At 37.8% G+C, this 19,848-nt stretch overlaps 1 protein-coding gene across 1 annotated transcript in view; it reads right to left on the bottom strand.

Annotated features, from left to right (window-relative positions):
• The window catches only part of grik4 (glutamate receptor, ionotropic, kainate 4), a 300,984-nt gene that overhangs the window by 127,805 nt on the left and 153,331 nt on the right, over positions 1–19,848 (bottom strand). Inside the window, exon 6 of the mRNA XM_036560909.1 lies at positions 7,601–7,654. Coding sequence (XP_036416802.1) covers positions 7,601–7,654 — 54 coding nt within the window. The remainder of the gene's footprint in view (positions 1–7,600; positions 7,655–19,848) is intronic.

Raw genomic sequence — 19,848 nt, 5'->3', positions numbered from 1 at the left:
TGGGATAACTTTATTCTTTTAATAAATGAAACAATTAATTAACGCGACAGGGAACGTGAATGATTCTGAATTGATTCACCAATGTCAAAAATCGATTTTCTAAATATTTAATTTATAACGTAATGTTGACGGAACGCAAAAGGCGGAACTTGGAAGTGCAGAAGTGCAGCGCCCGGACAGTCTGTGGCGGCACATAACAAAAACACAAGTGGAAGAGCAAGAAATCCGACCGGCTTCCTCTGCATTAAAAGCCAGGTTAGATGAGGAGTCACAACACAAATGTTAAGAAGAGACATGTAGTCCTTTCAACAGAAATCAAACCACCTTGGGAGACGCAACATTTAATGTCCAGTATGTCTCAGTATGTGATAACGTCCTAGTATAGGCTAAACAATGTAAACGAAAACGCAGATTTACTTCGCTCTGCTTTAAGCTTCGCCTATAGCCGCTTTCCTCCCATCTCTGCCAGAAAACTTTTCCTCAAAAGTAGATCAGTTAAATGTCTCTCAACGTTTGACTGTTTATACAAGGCTGAAGTCGCTTCTTATTCTCCAGCTTCTTGTTCGAATTTACCCGTTCCACCTTAAATTCTAACTGAGGCGCCGAATGTAAATGCGGCACCGTTTAAGGTGGAACGGGAGAATTCGAAAGAGAAGCTGACTTCAGCTTTGCCACTTTTTAGTGTTTCACAGTCTCGTTGCAGATTTAACGTACCAGGAAACCAACTGCGCTGCTTATAAATGCGAATAACGCATCGTTGCTATGTGACCTGCAGTCTGCACGCCAGTTCTCAGTTGTTGCGAAACAGGGCTTTCGCACTACGTTTCACACGTCCCATCACAAAGATACTTTACTGACACAGCGATCCCCCCGTCACTACAACGAGACCAAACCAAAGTTATAAAATCACTAAAGAAAACGGGTAGGACGGCTGTAACGCGCTGCGTGGACATCCATCACCACTGGATCTTTTATCACAGATGAGTGGCAGCAGCGTCTCGTGCTCCAAACAAGAGCACTGAATGAGAGCCTTGTAGTTCACTTGCCACATCACTTCCATTTGATTTATTAATAAAAGATATTGGAAGTAAATTCATTATGGATCATTACAGATACTTTGCTTTAAAAGTACCAAGTCACTTTAAATAGCAACACTGAGTCACTTAGTCACTTTAAAATGTATATTGTCTCTATATTCTGTGTATATTTTGTGTATATTTAATATATTTCCGTTGGTTTTTCTTGTATTTTTATTTTTATTATTTACTTTCTGTAGAGTGAGTACCTGAGCCTCACCACAAGCCTTTCAGTGCATAAATGTCCTGACATGTTGTGCAAATGACAAAGAAACTTGAAACTTGAACTCGAAACTTGAGCTCACACAGTGAGAAAATATAAATGCTATATAGAAGTAGAAAAAAAAGATGCATCGAGATGCATCGATAATCGTTTTATAATCGCATCGCAGCCCTCTGAATCGTAATCGAATCGAATTATGAGGTGCCTAGAGATTCCCACCTCTAATATATATATATATATGTTTTTTTAAGATCTGAATCAACTAACTGTGACAAATATAGAATAAATATAGAAGAAATCAGGAGGGGTACATAGTTTTTCACTGTACTATATCTGTCTATCTATGCATTTATCTATCAGTTCATCCATATTTCTATAATTCACTCAGTGTTGATGAAGCACCTACTTAACATCTACAAACGGCCATAGCCACAAAAAAACCATTACATCTCCTGAGGCATCTTCTACAGCTTCATTTATTCATTCATTCATTAACCCTTTAAAATGCCAGGACCTGCCAGCTGGTCCAAACTTGTATTACACACTTCTATACATCTACATCCTATGAATAACTCAGTCAGTGTTCATTGTTTTCCAAGAAGTTAATGAATAATCAGCCTTAGGATGAAATAAGCCTGGGATTTAAAGGGTTTAAGGGGTTAATTGGATGAGTAATGCAGTAAGCCATGCCACAACAGAAAAATATAATGGAAACATTTGAAAATAGGCACAGTTTCATTATAATCTCAACTGTGTTGGAAAAGTCAATATTAAAAATTCATGTTCTGCATATTCAAGTCACTTGCTCATGCTGTGATGTTAATGTGCATTTAATTAAATTTTTACAGTTTAATAGACACATTTTTTTCAGAATTTGTTTTGAGCATTCATTCATGCTGATCCAATTGTGATACTGTAATGGATTGTGGAATATCAAATTGTGACACATTGTGGTGGTGATCAGCATTGTATCAGGATCTGGAGTGTCTACCGACACTTTGCACTGGGGGGGTGGCCAATTTAACTGGATACCTACCAAGAAATGTCATGCAAATAAACAAAGACACTACTTTGTTATTAACATATGGCCAGCACAATATACACAACTGTTTTATTCTCAGTCCTTTCGCATAGAAACCTGTTTTGGCCAGGTAGGTCTTTCCCTCTCTATTTCTAGCAGTAGTATTTCCATGTTGTGACCTATGCAAAACATGTTTTTCTGAAAATAATGCCTTGTTTTCTACATAAGTCCAACAAAACTTATTTAGGTGAAATAATGACTCATTTTCTTGAGATGTTGACTTAGAAAATATCAAAAGACTTATTACTCTTTGAGAAAGTATAATTATTCTGAGATATGTCATTTTGGCATGCTAAGTCAAAATATCAATACAATAAGTCAGAATTTCTGCATAATAAATAAAAATTTACTTAATATGGTTTGTTTCCATCAAACTGACTTTTAGCAATAAAAATAATTTACGAAATGATCATTTCCTGTTGTAACATGATTTTTGGTTTATCAAAAGTTTTGTTTGAAAATGTTTTGTTTCCATCTCTAATGTCATATATGTCACAACTTGTATAACTCCTTATGCTTAAATGCATTATTTGTCCTGAAAAAGAAAAAATTCCTGAAACTTCCTGAAAAATTTCTGGTATCAATAAAATTTTTACCATGGACAATACTTTGTAAAAACACATTTCCCTGCACTTACATAAGAACAAATCTGTTGACTCAAAACACACTGCTCACTGGCTATCCCTGTTGTGTTTTGAGTCAACAGGTTTTCTGTTCTGTAGACATCATTGTCTGTGGTAATGAACCTTACAGTGCAGACGCAGCACATTAGAGGCTGGGTTGAAAAATGCTGGAGTATTCCAGTAAGCCAACCTCAAATCAAAATGGACCTTTTTCACCTTGTTAATTCACGAATATGGTTTACATATAGTCTTTGAAGTGTAGTGACTTTTGTTCATCCTAAATTGTCAGTTTGGTTATTAAAAAAAAATAACTTTTTCGATAATAATCTTGGTATGTTTGCCCTCCCCCTCCCATCACCCTGACCCTCTATAGAGCAAGAACACCTGTCATTCCCAGATGCACATACATGAACGTTGGCAGCCTCCTTTCTTCTCCTGACTTTACTCTCTCGACTTTAACTTTCAGTTTTTAGACTGCTTGTAAAATAATCACTTATGATACCCATACACACATACATACACATACACACACACACAGTCCATCTCCAACCCACACTTTGGGTACTTAAACTCATACATGGATACACTGTAACTTGACTTTTTTCTCCTGAAGTCTTTTTCCATTTGTTTTGCCATGAAAATGCAAGAAAAGAGAAAGCAATGCTAAAAGGCTAGCCCGTTAACTAAGGAGACCAGATTTCTGAAATTAAAAGTGGGGACATTTCCAGTTCAGCAGTCAATATATCATTAAAATATCCAATGTTTTTATCTATGAAATAAAAAAGAGAAGACAGTTCCAGTTTCATGTATTTTGACCATGGTAACTGTTGTACTGCATTAAACTATGATGAAGGCCGACTGATAAAAAAGGAATGAGGCAGGGATACGTTTACCACAAAAGAGTCAGTGGCTGTGTGAGCCCATAATTCATGTGCATTTTAAATGTTTTGGCAGTAAAAAAGAGACCCATGGCTACAGAGTAAAGACCCGTGGCTACAGCCCAATAGCCAGACCCTAAACACACCCCTAATCTAGCTCAGAGACAGAGGCGGCTACCAACAACATGTGCCATGCAGTTTAAAAAAACAGCACACTATTTGTAGATGGCATGGTAGCCTGCATTCAATTAGACTGTATGTCTATACGAATCAGGTCTATCACCTGGTAGCACAATTTAAGCCCCGTAGCCCACCCCTGCTTTTAATCCCTGGGTCACCTTGTGTTCTGAAAAGACATTTGAGGTGACATTTTGGACTCACTTGACACTTGCTAGCTTCTAGTCGAGTTTTACACAGCAGTATTCTCCAAGGCTAGGTGAGTGAGTGGTAGAAGTGGTCAGTAGATAGCAGCAGCCAGCCCCCTCTGTTGGCCAAAATGAGCATAACATGAGACATCTGTCCATCTGTTCGGCTGCCAGGTCTTTCTTAGGACTTTCCAGTGTGTTCTTAATTCAAAGTTAAAAATGGGGACATTTCTGGGGACAGCTCCAGGCTGAGACAGGCCACCAAAAACTTGGACCGTCATTGAGAAAAGGGGACGTCTGGTCACCCTACTGTTAACCATCACTAACCTTGTCTATGAGTTAATGAAAGCTGCACTATGTAAGATTTGATTGTTAAAATTGAAAGAGAGCATGTATTTTTACTGAGTCTCTCTGTAAAGCCTGAAATATTCATTCAAAAGTCAGAGCCATCAGGTGGGATTTGGCTGGAGTTTTTCAGAGCACGTCAGATGACTTTACGTATTGAGGTCACAAACACAGACTCAAAAAGAAGGTCCAGCTTGATATGAGCTAGTTACCTGAGCAACGCTGGTGGGGGCATTGCTCACAGTGCTGATCTGTACAGTGCTGAAAATTAGTGAAAGGAAGAAGAGAGATGAATATGGAGATATCGGAATTGCAAACTCAGTTGTCCTCTGTGGCATCTCCCGAGGGTCAAAGCAAAGAAACATAGAACTAAAAGCCAGCAAGCTAAAAAGGGAGAATGACAGAGCTCAAACTTAGACCAGAATCAACACTGGCTTGGCTTTTCAGAGGTGGCGACGGCTCTGTGACCTGAAAGGACTCAAAAGGAAAGCTGAATTGGCTTTTTTCTTGCTGGACAGGTAAGTTATGTTGGTTGTTTGCTAGCTACACTCTTATAAAAGACGGTCCTTCAAGAGTTCTTTAGTAAGGAAAATGGTTCTGAACACTCCAAAACCCCTTTGCATTATTAAAGGTTCTTTGTAACATGAAATTGTTCTTCAAATTGATGGAGAACCCTTTCATGATGCAAAGGTTTTTTTGAGTGTTCATGGTTCTATATAAAACCATTTACTTTACTAAAGAACCCTTGAAGAACCATCTTTCCTGAAAGTGTAAAATATATAAAATAGCCAGCCAGATTATTACTGCTGTGGATGGTAATGTTACGTGTGTAATGTAATGCCATGTACACTTGTAATTGTGAAGTTGTTTTAGCTGTAATTTTAGGTAATTCGCTTTCTTCTCTACTTCGCTAACAGTCTTGTTTTGCTTCAGAGTTTGTCCTCTATTGTTTGATAAATCAAGCTAGCCATTATTTTCAGATACTTTCCAGTGCTACCGCTTATCTCCTTTCAGAAACACAACAATATAAAATATACTTGGCTAACATTGCCTAAGTAGATATTTGACTGAGTGGAGGCTAACATGGACACATGCTACCCAGCTGTCATATGAACAGTAATGTTATTTCTGCTCACCATCAGAGTCTGTCCGCTACGACGGCGTTTTAGAGCCACTGTTAATAAAAAAAAACAGTAGACTTTGAGAATAAAGTCGTAATATTTCGAGAAAAAAGTTGTAATATTTTGAAGATAAAGTAGGCTAACTATAGGGGGGCTGCCATAACGCGTTGGGGTCTCGGTTACTGTACTGGCGCTGGAGTTCCACTCACTCTTGTCTCTTTGTGGATCGATCATTTTGATTATCATTCTCATTGTCTGTGAAACTTCATGCCCTCTTTGAACAGCACGGAGATGTAGCCCCGATAACCGTGTAGACAACCCTGCCCACAATTCTCCTTCAACAAAACAGACAGACAGTTTCCTGCGAGGCTGTCTGGTTCTTTATTCTAAATAAACACAGTTTCCTGCACAGACGTTTCAGCTGTTTCTTATACTAATAACAGGCTGGTGCTGATGTGTCAGGAGAGACAGGGAGACTGAGTATTTCTTTATGGGTGAAATCGATATGAAAGTGTAACTCCACCACCTCCTCACAGCCCCTCATTTTATTGCAACCTTTCCTGGTATTAATGCCACTTTAATGTCATAATTCTACGATTTTTTTCTCGAAATAGTACAACTTTTTTCTCTAAATATTATGACTTTATTCTCAAAATATTACGACTTTATTCTTGAAATATCATACTGTAAGACATTTTCTCAAAACATTACAACTTTTTTCTTGAAATATTACAACTTTTCTGCCTTTCATAATCCAATCAAATCCTAAAGAATAAAATCATGTCCTGCTCACATTTATTTTTTGCCTGGTTTCTCAAGGAAATACGTCACGTTAAGGAAGAAAAATGCTTTATGATTTCCAATTCACACTGTCTTTCAAGAACCATCCATACAAAGGTTCTTTAGGGAACCTAAAGTGTTTTTCTATGACATCACTCCAAAGAACCAACTAAGTGAAGAGCAACGTTGGTGCTAATGCTGCACTAAAGTATGGTAATGACGTCTTGGTGTCCATAACATGCCAAAAGCGCTTTAGTCAAGGCTGGACGGGCCTTCAGCTGTAATGGAGGATCTCCAGCTCCCCATATGAATGTGTTAGTAATCACTGCTGCTACCTGGCTTACAAAGTGCTTCATTACCGCACACCGCAGCATGGCTGGAATAAAGAGGAGCTCCGTCTGCCTCCTCTGCTGACGTGCAGGCCGTGGCGCATCTTTGACAGGCCGTTTTCACGTACTGATAATGGCATAATGAAACCGGTGCTTTGGTGGGAGGATGGATCGCTGCTGTAGTTTTTTAGGAAGATACAGAGAAGAGAGATAACTGAAACAGGGAAAGCAGGAGGGTCTTAAGTGAATGGAGGGAGACTGTTACTAGAGAAATGGCAGAAGTACATCACCATGGAACTACAGCTCATAGGCCACACTGAGTGGCTGCCCTTTGAATGCTTTTGAGTTCAATTGGCATGAAAGGCAAGGTGGGAAAAAAGGCCACTTTGTCTGGATGTGCCTAGCAAATACCACAATAATCAAAAGGCAGCATATACCAAAGCAAAAAGAACGTCTCTCTAAAAATTCTCCTAAATAAAAGCACTCAACGTTCAATTTCTTCCCTTTAAAGCATTTAATATTTCAGCACAGACTTTTGGGGTTTTTCCATAATGGCTATGCTGAGTGGTAATGTAAACAGCTATTGCATGAGTTTTAGTGCTTTTAATAATGCCCTTATACATGCACTTTCACTGGGCAGAACAACAGAATGCTCCCAGAAAAAACTGCTGCCTATTAATGAGCTGCATCTAAAAGGCAGATATGAATCATCTCCACATCAGCGTCACTGCACAACATCATTAATGCTCAGGAGAAAGCAGTAGGCCAAAGGCTCTTACCAGAGAGGTGAAGATGTAGGTGTAGTAGACAGAGAGCATGCCCAACTCTGATGCCTGTGAGAGAGAGAGAGAGAGAGAGAGAGAGAGAGAAGCACACTGAACATTGTTTCATCATTGTTCTATTTGATACATGGCCTTCTAATGAAATGTTAGCCCTCCTAGGTCCTCTATAGCATCAACGCCTTGAAATGTCTTTTCCTCTTTTTTTTAAATAAAAGAGACGTAGCAAGTAAACACTGTTAAAGTTTAAAAACATACCATTCACTCTACAGTCCATACGGTTCATATATGGAAATTAAGCTAAAAAACAGTCCATTATTAATTTATTGTTTTTGTGATGTCACAAAACCCAACCCATTTACCACTTATTCATCCTACAGCAATCTGCCCATTCACAGTGAAGTTATAAGGAGTGTTAAGACCTGTGCTGCTTTTCAGATGAGGCACAATCTAGGATAGCCAATCAGAACAGAGCTCATTTACATATATCAGTATTAAAGGAACAGCAAAAAAAAACAGCCTGATTCGAAAGTATAAAGAAAGACTGGAAATGATGATGTAAAAATGAATTATGACTAGTACCTAATTATGACTGGTGATCTTCATTTTCTATTAACATTAGCCTATTTAAAAATGCACTGCATTACAATCCCCAGCCTGCAATGCAAGTGCCTATATACAATAAACAATATTCAATATAAACAAGGGCCAGTTCAAATCATAGAGAAATGTTAATTAAAAATGAAATAAAAACATTCAGGTGTTCTCTGGTCCACAGATTTGTTGTTGTTTCTTTTTTTATATGGCCCTTTTAGTGGGTTGAGTTTGACACCCTTGATATAGACCATTATTTCACACTTATACTGTAGGTCATTGCGAGTTGAATCTGTTGGTACAGAATGTACAATGAATGTAAATTAATTTGCTACATAATTATGCCATTCATAACACAATTATCTAATTATATTTAAATAACTATGCAATGTTATTCAAATGTACAGCAAATCAACAATAAGAACTGATGTCTTAGGGCCAATTTCACTTAATCTGTTTATATACAATGTAAATCAAATGTAATGAATTATATAACAATGTGGTTGTTATATAGAACTGTGTAATTGTGCTGGCAAAATTAAATAAGTATGCAGTGTAAACTGAATGTATAGCAAGACAACAGATGTTTTAAGGTACTAATGCACTACATTTGATTCCACTAGAACATGAAGCAGTGCAGAAGGTACAGTGAGGTGTACTGGTTTTTGAGCCCAGATCAAAATTGACAAAAGGAGGACGCCACTCCTGATCCATCAGCACTGCTCTATTCATCAATTCTCTATGGTTGCCTAGGAAACGGCAGCAGAAAACTAAGCATTTCAATCAAGTGTCACGGAGTGAAAACAGTTCAAAACTTGGCACTCTATGAAAGGCAGACAGTAGGCACTGTCTGTGTGTGTGTGTGTGTGTGTGTGTGTGTGTGCTTCTGTGAAAATGTGTGTGTTTGCACACAAGTGTGCTCATGTGTGTACATTAAGGCCCGACTGATATGAAAATTTTGTGACTGATATCAATTTAAAGGAGCTAAAAATTCCTATAATCGATAAAATTAGCAGATATAATTTAACGTGAAAAATCCATATCATGGAAAACTACTTTTTTTTTTTGATTTGTTGTACTTTGTAAACACTGCTAATGTTTCAAACACTCCACTCACTCCCCAGTCCATACAATCTATATATGAAACTAAGGTGCAAAACAGTCCGTTTTTTAAACTCCTTAATTCTGTGATGTCATGAAAACCAGCTCATGCACGTATGTCCACCTACTCAGCCCACAGCAGTTAGCCCCGCCCACTCACTGATCTTATAAGGAGTGTTTCAGATGGACTACTTTTTGAACAAGTAACAATTAGGCCTAACAAGTTACAATTAGCACAATATTTTCTATTTAACAAAATAGCAATAATTGATCACCCCACATGGTTTTTAGTTTATATGCTTTTTTGCACATTACCTGTTTTAATGAACATCCTTCATAAAAAATCACATACTAAATAATACAATACTGAGTAACCCAACATGTTTTGAAAACTACTTCACCTGTCCTTTAACAGTTACTGCAAACACCACATAATAAAAGCCAATCTTTTAGCAGTAAAAGTAAATAAGCATTATATGTACATATTATTTAATATTATTTAACAAGCTCTTTAAAGGTAAATCAGTCCTCTTTAGTTCTCTGTCAGTTTCTCAACATGGTGATTATCATCTTTTAAGCGTCATTGTCAGGCTACTCGTCAATCATCTACAATATATGACCATTACTCTATTGCCCAGGGCTAGACAGGGCAGCCAATCAGAACAGAGTTAATTTACATATCAGTCTTGCACAGTGGCTGTTTAATTCTGAGAGATAAAGACAGTCTGGAAATTAGAGACTGGAGAGGGCTCGGCCATGACATGAAAACTGTGACAGAATTGTCAAATTTGATTGTCAGTTCTTAACTGTGAAACTGCTAATACATCAATAAACAGCAGAAACTCTTATAAGAAAGTCTTATGTGGGCAGTTCTATTGAATAGGTTCTGTGGTTCTACATGAAAAAAACAAACAAAACTATTTAAAAAGTATTCAGACCTTAGACATTTACAATAAACATTTAATGATCTATTTAAATTCAAGGCATCAACAGAGATAGTATTATAGTGTACTTTCTATCGGGAGGTGGCTGTCCCAAACCCTAAGCCCTAAATAATACATCTGTTTGCACTGTTTTCAATGTTTGTTTTTTAAAAGATCTTTTTGATTTCTCTCTTTCTGAAGTGAAAAATTGATATATATATATATATATATATATATATATACATATATATATATATATATGCTGTCTCACAACTGAAACACGCAGAGTTTTAGGTCATAGACGGAGGCTTATTTTAGCCACACCCCAGCATTTTAGAGCAGGAAGTGAGAGTGCATCCTTGTCCCTCGTGGCCACATGGTGAGCAGTTAGATCCCATTGTTTTGAAGTAAATGTGTCCCAAAGTCTGAAAATCAGTGTGTAACATTAAGAATTGTCGCTACAGAAACACATATTTTCTGCAATCAAGTAATAATCTTTTTTTTTGAATAAAAATATTATTATTATTTGTGAACTGTTCAAAGCTATGTTTGCCAGACATGTAATGGCTGGTGTTTTTGAGTTCTGTGCAAAATTAGCTACAATCATCCCTGCTGAAAAAGTCACTACCAAAACGTGATAAAATTTCAGTAGAGTCATGATGGTTTTGTGAGTCACAAAATAGAATGTTCAAATTCAAACACTCAAAGCAACAGGACTTTAGTCAAAAGTCCAAGTCAGTTCTCAATTCTCTTCAAAGAAAGATTTTGTGTTAATCTCATGCTAAAGGTTCATTTTTCCCCAAATTAGGATTTCTTTATTAGTGGGATTTTTGCTCATATTGATAAATAGTGGAACGTCTACATCAGATAGTATTATCAGCCAATGTGTCCTAGTGCAGGGTTTCTCAACCACTGGGTCACGGACCAAAAGTGGGCCATGAACCACCCTCTGGTGGTCCTTGGGCCAATGCTAAAAAGGAGCCAGTGGTCTAGTGTGCCAGTGATGCCACTTTGTTATAAAAATCTGTGAAAGAATAATTTACTTAATAAAGAGAAAGAAGTATTAAATGCTTTCAAACAGTAAACACTACTAATAACAGTAATACAAGCCATGCAACAATGGCACACAAAGCAGCTTTATTTATTTTTTGCCCCTTGTCTCTAAAAAAAAATGCACTACTCCAATTTTCAATCATTCACTCATGAGTGAAAACTTCTACTTAATTTGCCAGCATTCTGCCTGATTTCAGGTATTAAACAAGCTTATATTGGCCTAATCAATTGGTAATTTATGTTCAATGATACACATCACATATTGTGGCACCCAAACACTGCTGCATGTAAAAGCTTTCATTTATTTAATTCATTTCAAAGTTGTTTTTTTTCCTGTGGTCCTTCACGCATTTTAGTGATAAAAAGGTGGAGCTTGAGGTGGAAAAGGTCGAGAACCCCTGTCCAAGTGTGCATATCATTATGGCTGTTTATAACATCCCTCTACAGCATGTAAGATGCAGCTCAGTGAGTGGCCACAGCGGAGCTGAGTATAATTACATAAGTAAAAGGATGTCGATAAGAAAACTTAACTGCTTCTCCCATATTCAAAAACAAAAGTAAAGTCTACTCAGTGGTTTCAACTGGCTTCACAAATGATTTTCTTTTTCAGAAATGCTCCCTTGGATCTTGTTCATTAATCTTGCAGTCCTGAAAATGACGATCGATAACCATATCAATTACACTACAGAGAGAGAGGGAGTAGCTTATTGGAACAGATAATGCACTGGTGCCACTGCAAAAACAGCCAACATCTTTACATAGAGATTCAGCCAAAGGCTGCCAAGGCTGAATTCATTCAGCTCAGTTTAGAGAACAAGACGCCCCATCTCACATGCTCTGATGCGTCATGTAACAGTCATATTTCTCCACATGCACCACAAATAAAACTTAACCCAGAAGGACAGTGTTTGAGATATCATACAATCAGCTGCTTCCAGAGGAAATAATCTGATATAAGGGGATTTCTCTTTTTATATTTTAAATTTTCTTTAAAAGGCTGCTGCTTCTTTGTGTGAATATTTCATCACGAATGGAATAAAATCTTGTTACATTAACGTACATTATAGTAAAGAACTTTTTTTCTTTCTCCTGTTTGTTTAAATTTGTATTTTGTACTGTTCAGTTCTATAGGCATAACTGCTTGACATACACTGTGAATTTTTGCCAGACTCTCACAATACTTAGCAGTAACTTTTCACAGTATTGTGTTGTGAAATCAACTCATCTTAAGACATTTTCTGTAATAACACAGCAAATTACTGTAAAGTGGGTGTTAAGCTGTACCGCTCGTTACGGGATAGGACAGTTAAAAGGCAATAAATATTTTCAAAATAACATTGTAACAAGTGTAATTCTGATGATCACAACTTTTTATGAACAAGTTTAATGCTGGATTTTTTTTTTGGTTTGTTTAACTGCTGGGACACTGAGATAACGACCAAAAAATTGTTTATTGATATTGTCAGACTGCTGTTTTTTAGGCATTAAAATTGCATATTAATAAGACATATCTGAGATATTCTGTGCATTTTCAGTGCAAAACATCAAATAAATGTGTATTTTTTAAAAATTAACATTCAATTAAAATGTATTTGTTATATGTAAATTTACAGTAAATTTTTGGCTGTTAACATACATTACTGTACATTTGTTATGCAAAAATCTTGTACTTTGGAGCTTGTACCTCATCATTACCTGGTTAACACCAAGAATGTCACAGAAGGGCAGTATTTGTCAACCCTGGTCCTGGAGGCCCACTGCCTCGAAATGGCCTGTTGCATTAAGATTCTCTTATTTTTAAAAACGCAAGAATACAGAAATGAAGCAATTCTGCTTCTATTTTGCTGCTGGTCTTCCTCATTCCTTGCTTACATTACAAAGAGTACATGTTTATTTCACACCTATTCTCAATTCTTAGACCTCAAGGCTTCTAGCTTTAAAACTCACATAGCCAGGTCAAATAACAGACAGGTGAGTTTTGTTTCTCTTTGAGAGTCAGCTCATGCTTTTTTGGAATGCTAAGAAGAAGCTTATCCCTGCTGCTTTCCTCTCCTGATTTTGCAGAAGTTATCAGTGTGTGAAAGCTCCTGGCCCCCTCACAGCTCCTACACCTATTATATTGTGGAGCTCTGAGATTTATAAGTGGTTTGAAACCTCTCCCTCATCAATGGTCTCTTTATCTGCAGCAAGGCTGCCCCCCTGAGCCTAGCACGATGGTACATCTTCATTTATAAAGCAATTACTGCTAAAGTCTCTCATTATCTTTCCACCCTGGTTTCAGTAAATTACAACTCATACAACCTCCCCTCACAGCCTAAGCTGTGCTAGTTCCCAGGGTTAGGACTAAACTTGGACAGCCTTTAATCATCAGCCATCTGTCACTCAGGTCTTGGAATAACTTACAAGATTCAGTAAAATCTCATTTTCTTTGGATGATTTCACAGTCAGTGTCGCCCCTGAAACATTTTCAAAATAGCTCAATCTGAAAAATACTATGACATTTTCTTGCAGAGCCATTCATTCGGCCTCAAAAGCAAACGAGACCTTGTATCTGTCTTAAATAGAACTATCAAACACCACATCATACACTTACTGACCAATTTATTAGCCAATTTAATATAACACATACCTTCAAAGTCCAACTAGGTGTACGGTAATAGACTGTAGCTCCTCTTTATCCAATTACAGTGTGTCAGCTGTACTCTAGGCTTTCATCAGTGGTCAGTTTCTGATCAAATGACCAATTTTGGATGGACATTTGGGTGATAGACCACTCTGAACATGCAACATGCACCACTCTGCAATACCACTGTGCTTCATACACCTGTACCAGCACTATCCACCATGTCAGTGTCACTGCCGCGCTGAGAATGGTCCACCACAATTTAATATCTGGTCAACAGTGGTCCTGCGGTCAGAAACTGACCAGTGATGAATGAGGTAGTGTGTTGCTGATAATTTGCTCAGTAACTGTAAGAGTCAGCAACCGCACACCTACACAAGCACTCAAACCACTTGTCATATTAATACTTGTTTCTATTTTATATATAATAATAACTTATTCACTGTAGAATTAAATATACAAACAAGACCCTAAAAGGTATTTTTAGATGTTGTATTCAATATTTCATGTTATTAACCCATGGTGGCCTTGTAATTACTAAGTAATAATCTTTAGGATAAGAGGTTAAATTATGAGTAATATACTTATCCATTTACAATAATATCTTTAAGTCATGTGTGTCCAGAATTAATCACTTTTGCAAAGTGAGGCGTTCTGAAAATAAATCTATTATAACTTCATTCAATTCAATCCTATCCAACTTTATCAGAGTATCTTATACGTTCTAGACACTCAAATCTAAAATGCCTAAATGTTTTTGTAGCTTTATAGCTTAGTATTAATTATTCAAAGGTCTGCAAGACTGGCATATTACGAAAAATGGTAGGGGGTTGTAATAATGTGGCCAGTGAGTGGAAGGAGATGTTAATAATAAAGTGGATAGTTTAGTCAGGTTCATTTACAGCTCTAATTTCAGTCGTGAAGCACACTCTTCATCATCTCAATTTCCTGACATTTGATACATAAACTCCAAGAATTTGAGGTTATATATCTAAAGTTACAGCAGCTACACCAACAAGGACAACTGCTACTCAAAAAAACCTTCTAAAGTCAAAAAGTCCAATCACAATGTGTTTCAGTTACACAGCATTTCACTGAAGATGAAGATCATCTCTTATGATCCCATGGCAAGAATGGCTATCCAGAATGCCTCTCTTCACTGTGTGCCCTCATAGGCTTTAAACACTACTTGAGAAACTCTTCACCCTGCAATCAGAACAAATTCAAGCCATCATCTAATTATCAAGCCCTTCATGAATCAGTGTTTGTGCTGGAGTAAATATGAAACTGGGCAGCACAGTATGTCCTGAGGGCTAGAGTTTGAAAACCTCAGGCCCAGGAGCTGGAGCCATTAAAGCCCTCCTACTAAATCAGCCAAAAGTGCTTCAGCTTCAGAGTAATGGACCTGTGAGCCAAGTATCATGGCAATCAGACAATGACTAATAGTTTTTTGCCAGAAAAAACAAGCCCACTAAGCTTAATTAGGTGAGGATTGGGCACTCTGCCTACGTATAGCTTGCTAAAAAAATGGGAATTGGATTAGAAGTCAAAAGGATCCAGCTTTGAAATATTAGCCCCCTCCCCCAGTGTTAACCCCCAAACTAGTTAATCCTTAATAAAGTAAGAGAATTGAAAGGTAACTTTTGAATTGCCATTTAAATTGAGCACAAATTGAAAAAGTTGATGAAGTAGCCAGTGCTGTTTAATAGTGAAAGAGTAACATACAAAACACAGGGTGAGTCAAAAGTCAGGAAAACCTGATTATGTGCAAGATGCTTCATTTTAGATTGATCTCATCAATACTTTATGTATTAGACCAAAGAGAGCACCTACAGTTCTGTGCAAAAGTCAGAAACCACCTATTCATTCATTTAAAGGTGCAGTGTGTAAGATTTAGTGGCATCTAGTGGTGAGGTTGCAGATTGCAGCCAACTGAAGTCCCCCTCCCTCACCCCTCCCTTTCCAAGCATGTAGCAGAACCTACAGTGGTCATCAGGTTTTCTGCCATCGTCTGCCCCGATTTCATTTTGCTTCTTCATGTTTTTCTTCTTTGACTATTGAGGATTCAGCCTCCTGTGCCTTTTTCTTATACTAAATAATAAGTATGCTCCATTTCTATTGTTCTTCTCTCTGCATCTTCCAACAGGTGCTACAGTGCCACCAAATTCAAGGTGCTGCTTCAATGTAAAAACATGAAAAGGCCCACTCTAGAGCCAGTGTTTGGTTTGTCCATTCTGGACTACTGTAGAAACATGGTGGTGCAACATGGCAGCCTCTGTTGTGAGGACCCGCTCCTTATGTATATATGAAAGGCTTATTCTAAGTTTATGAAAACACACCAAATCATTGTTACAAGTAATTATACACTATTGAAAACATTGTTTTGTACACTATATTCCACTATATTCCACTAAATTTTGCACACTGCACTTTTAATTTCTAGTCGAAATGGCCAGTCAATACAAGTTACTCATTTTTCAGCATCAGGACAAAAGCAGAAACATATATTTAACACAATATTACACACAAGCCTCAACAACTAAATATAATATTAGATTTTCAGTATATAGTGTGTCCACACTTTGCCTTTATTACACCTTCCATTCTTTTATTTTTCATATTTCTTTTATATTTTCCACATCTCCAAAGTTTAGTCTTAGTAGTTGGTTGCATGCTCACAATCAAAGTAATCCCAAACACATTCAATGATGTTAAGATCTGGGATGGTCATGCCATTGTTCTGAGAACAGTATCAACTTCTTTGTTTGATTTGCAGATGTTCCTTTTTGTCTATTTTTCCTTTTTATTTTTCTCAGTAACAGCTTCTTGACAGCTACACATCCCTTCAGACTCGTAGTCTTCTCACAGTGGAAGGATGGACAACAACATCTGTGGATTTTTTTTCAGATCTAAAGCAACAGTGGAACTTAATTTTATCCTCTCTCTCAAAGGTCTTGCTGATTAGATCTTCTAATCATTTTCCGAACTCCAGTTTTGGAAACTCCTGTTTTTTTCCCACTCGTCTTGCTTTGAGTTTCCTCTTCCTAATCCAAGTGGATTATTTTGTATCTAATCTCAGAAATCTCCGTAAAATAAATAACTTCTACTTAATGACAGTTTTGACTGGAAATCAAATAAACGAACAGTGGCCTTTTAATATTGCACAGTACTGTCGCCCAACCACTCTGCCATTTTGAAAGGCACCATCTCACAGTCTAACAATGAGCATCTTGATGAGGTTCTTGACTTTAAATTCTCCCTGTTTATCATGATCAATTACATTAACAGACAGAATTTCAGAAGTGAATGATTGGGCCTTTATAAATGTGCCGTTTGCATTGCGAGGTTGCAGCGGGACAGACTGAGTGTCTGTGTATTCCCTGGTGTATTCAGTTCCCACATCTTCCCCCCCCCGCTCATCTGCTCCTTATCTCATCTCAAGCAAGAGTCAGGGAAACTAGCTACAGTAGCCAAGTGTTTTTCCAACTTATGATAATTTTGTCCTTGTGTAAGTATTTTATAATGTAAGATTTGCCCCTGCAATTGACCATGTAATTGAATCCTGTGACTCAAGCTGGTGCACGAGCGTGGCGGCGCGAACGGTTGGCAAACAGCTTCGCCACGCTTGGCCAACACCCGCTCCTCATCGGCTGAACCCAGGCCAAATTTCCTCTGTTCTGCCGCACGTTCACTCCTCACAGAGAGAGAAAGAGGGAGAGAGGGAGCGAGCGAGGGAAGCCGCCTGGAGGGGTGGGGAGCTGTGGTGTAACAGTGAGGGTGAGAGACTAACAAAGCCGCCCGCTGTGAACCGCACAACTCACTGGCACAGCAGAGCAACTGCCGTCACCATGGCAACAGGAAAAGCCAAGGAATGACCTGCAATCGCTGTCAGATTCTTTGATTAAGGCAAAACAGAGCCGACGGAGTAAAAAAGAAAGAAGATGCGGAGCGGTAAATGTAATCGGCATACCTTAAAATGCCAAGAAGGGAGGCTGAAGGAGCCCTTAGATTCTGTAGCTGTAAAATGCGGAATCTGCAAAGGGAGTCATCAAGGGATTCATTTCAACAGTGGACCTTCTTCCACAAAGACTAGAGTAGTCTTAAATAAGCCCAGGCTTCATATGTTCCTCAATGAGGTGTGGATTTGGCATGAAGGAGGAAGAAGGCAGTAAATTCCATCTTGGCACAGCCCTGTGTCTTATGATTTAATGCAGAAAGATGACTAGCTTCTAGTATGGAGCCCTGAAAGGCCATGGATTCACAGACTTTATTTATTCCTAGAATATTCCTATTAGAGTTCATTTCTTAAGATCTTAAGAGTTAAGTTATTACTTAAGTCATTATCACAACATGACAAATGCCATTTTCCCAAGATAACAGAATAATTTTCCCCAGATCTGGAGAAAACCCAGACATCTTGAGATGGCAGAAGCAAACAGGTCCCTTACTCAAATAAAAGTACAAGCACTCTGATAAAAATACATGGGTTACTTTTATTTTTAGTAAAGTAAAAGTTTGAAAGAACATGCTCCTATGTGCACTTAACCCTTGAAGCACAAGCCTTGCAAACTCCTTATAATACACAACATGGGTCAAAAAGGACCCGCATTCATTTCCTATATTTTTTCATGCATGACTGAATGTTGTTTTGTTTATCAAAATAAGGATTTATGATGATAAAAAACAAGTTAATTGAGGAATTCGTGGAATCCTGATTGATGGAATTAATTTATTCCAACGATATGAAAAATTAAACCTCAGTTGGGTCACTTTTGACCCGTGTTGTACATCAAAGAAAAAAAAGTACTTATTTAAAACACCCTCCTAATTCTATTTTTGAAACAGGCAGTGAGTGTGAAAAAAAATCATGCTATTTGCACGCATCATCTGCACAACCTCACAAATGACAGCATTTAATATCAGCTTTTATTTTTTAGTTTTATTTTCTGTATAGCAAAAACTCTATTTTGAACCAACAGGTCAAATAGTTCTTGTAAGTAAAGCCATGAATGGGGATTTATTTCCAATGTTTCTGCACATATTTGCATCCAGAATATGCCCTGGCTCATCACTATCACTATCTTTGGATTCCATGGCTCCTGTTTTTGCCTTTTTTCTGTATTCTTGGTAGCTTTGGAAACAGTCAGTCAGGGCTGGTTGTAGAAAAGTGTAGATTTATATCTCAAGGGTTCATCTGCCCCCTGAGTTTGTTTCACATCCAGTAGGATTTCAATTGGTGCCTGATGAAACCAGTAATGAGCCTGGTTTGAAAACAAATAGGAAGTACAGATTTTTGTTTTAAAATGTAGTGAGTAAAAAGAAAAGGTATAAAGTGACAGAGGTACTCAAGTAAATTACAGACACTTCATTTCTACCTAAGTATAGTGACAAAGCACTTTGTTAAGGTCACTTCTAGCCCTGTATCTCCAGTCCATGGCAGACACTTAACCTGCTCCGACTAAAACTAAGGAACAACAGCATTAACAACATGAAATAACAACATTTAACTTCCTTTTTCTGGAGGGGGGGTGGGGGGTGCAGTGCAGCTCCACATACCATGCCTACAAAGCCCCTTCTTGAAACACAGAGCATGTGGTAGCCACCATGTATCATACAATAATCTCAACAACAATCTCAAAAGATCAGAAATCAATTATTTCTGTGATCTGCATATGAGTGTACAGTCTGCTTTCATACAGCCCTGAATGGTGACATTTACTGCACGTCTATACACATTTATGTTGCCCCTATAGCTTTTTCAGAGTTATTCAGAGTAATCAGACTGAACAAGTGCTCAGCTGAGGAGAAAATGCATGCTTTCAGGGCTGTTTAGCCACTGGTTGCTTTTGTGTAGCCCATTTATTTGTCTGCAGGCTCTAATTTGAGGGGCTGTATTGGTCAGTAGCACTGGTGGTGCAGTAAGGAGCTGAGCCCAGTGTTTGCCATGTGCCAGC

This window comes from Colossoma macropomum, unplaced genomic scaffold (assembly GCF_904425465.1).
Source record: "Colossoma macropomum unplaced genomic scaffold, Colossoma_macropomum, whole genome shotgun sequence".
In the NCBI taxonomy this organism is placed as follows: Eukaryota; Metazoa; Chordata; class Actinopteri; order Characiformes; family Serrasalmidae; genus Colossoma; species Colossoma macropomum.
The sequence above is the reverse complement of the archived record's forward strand: the minus strand, read 5'-3'. Positions and strand labels throughout refer to the sequence as shown.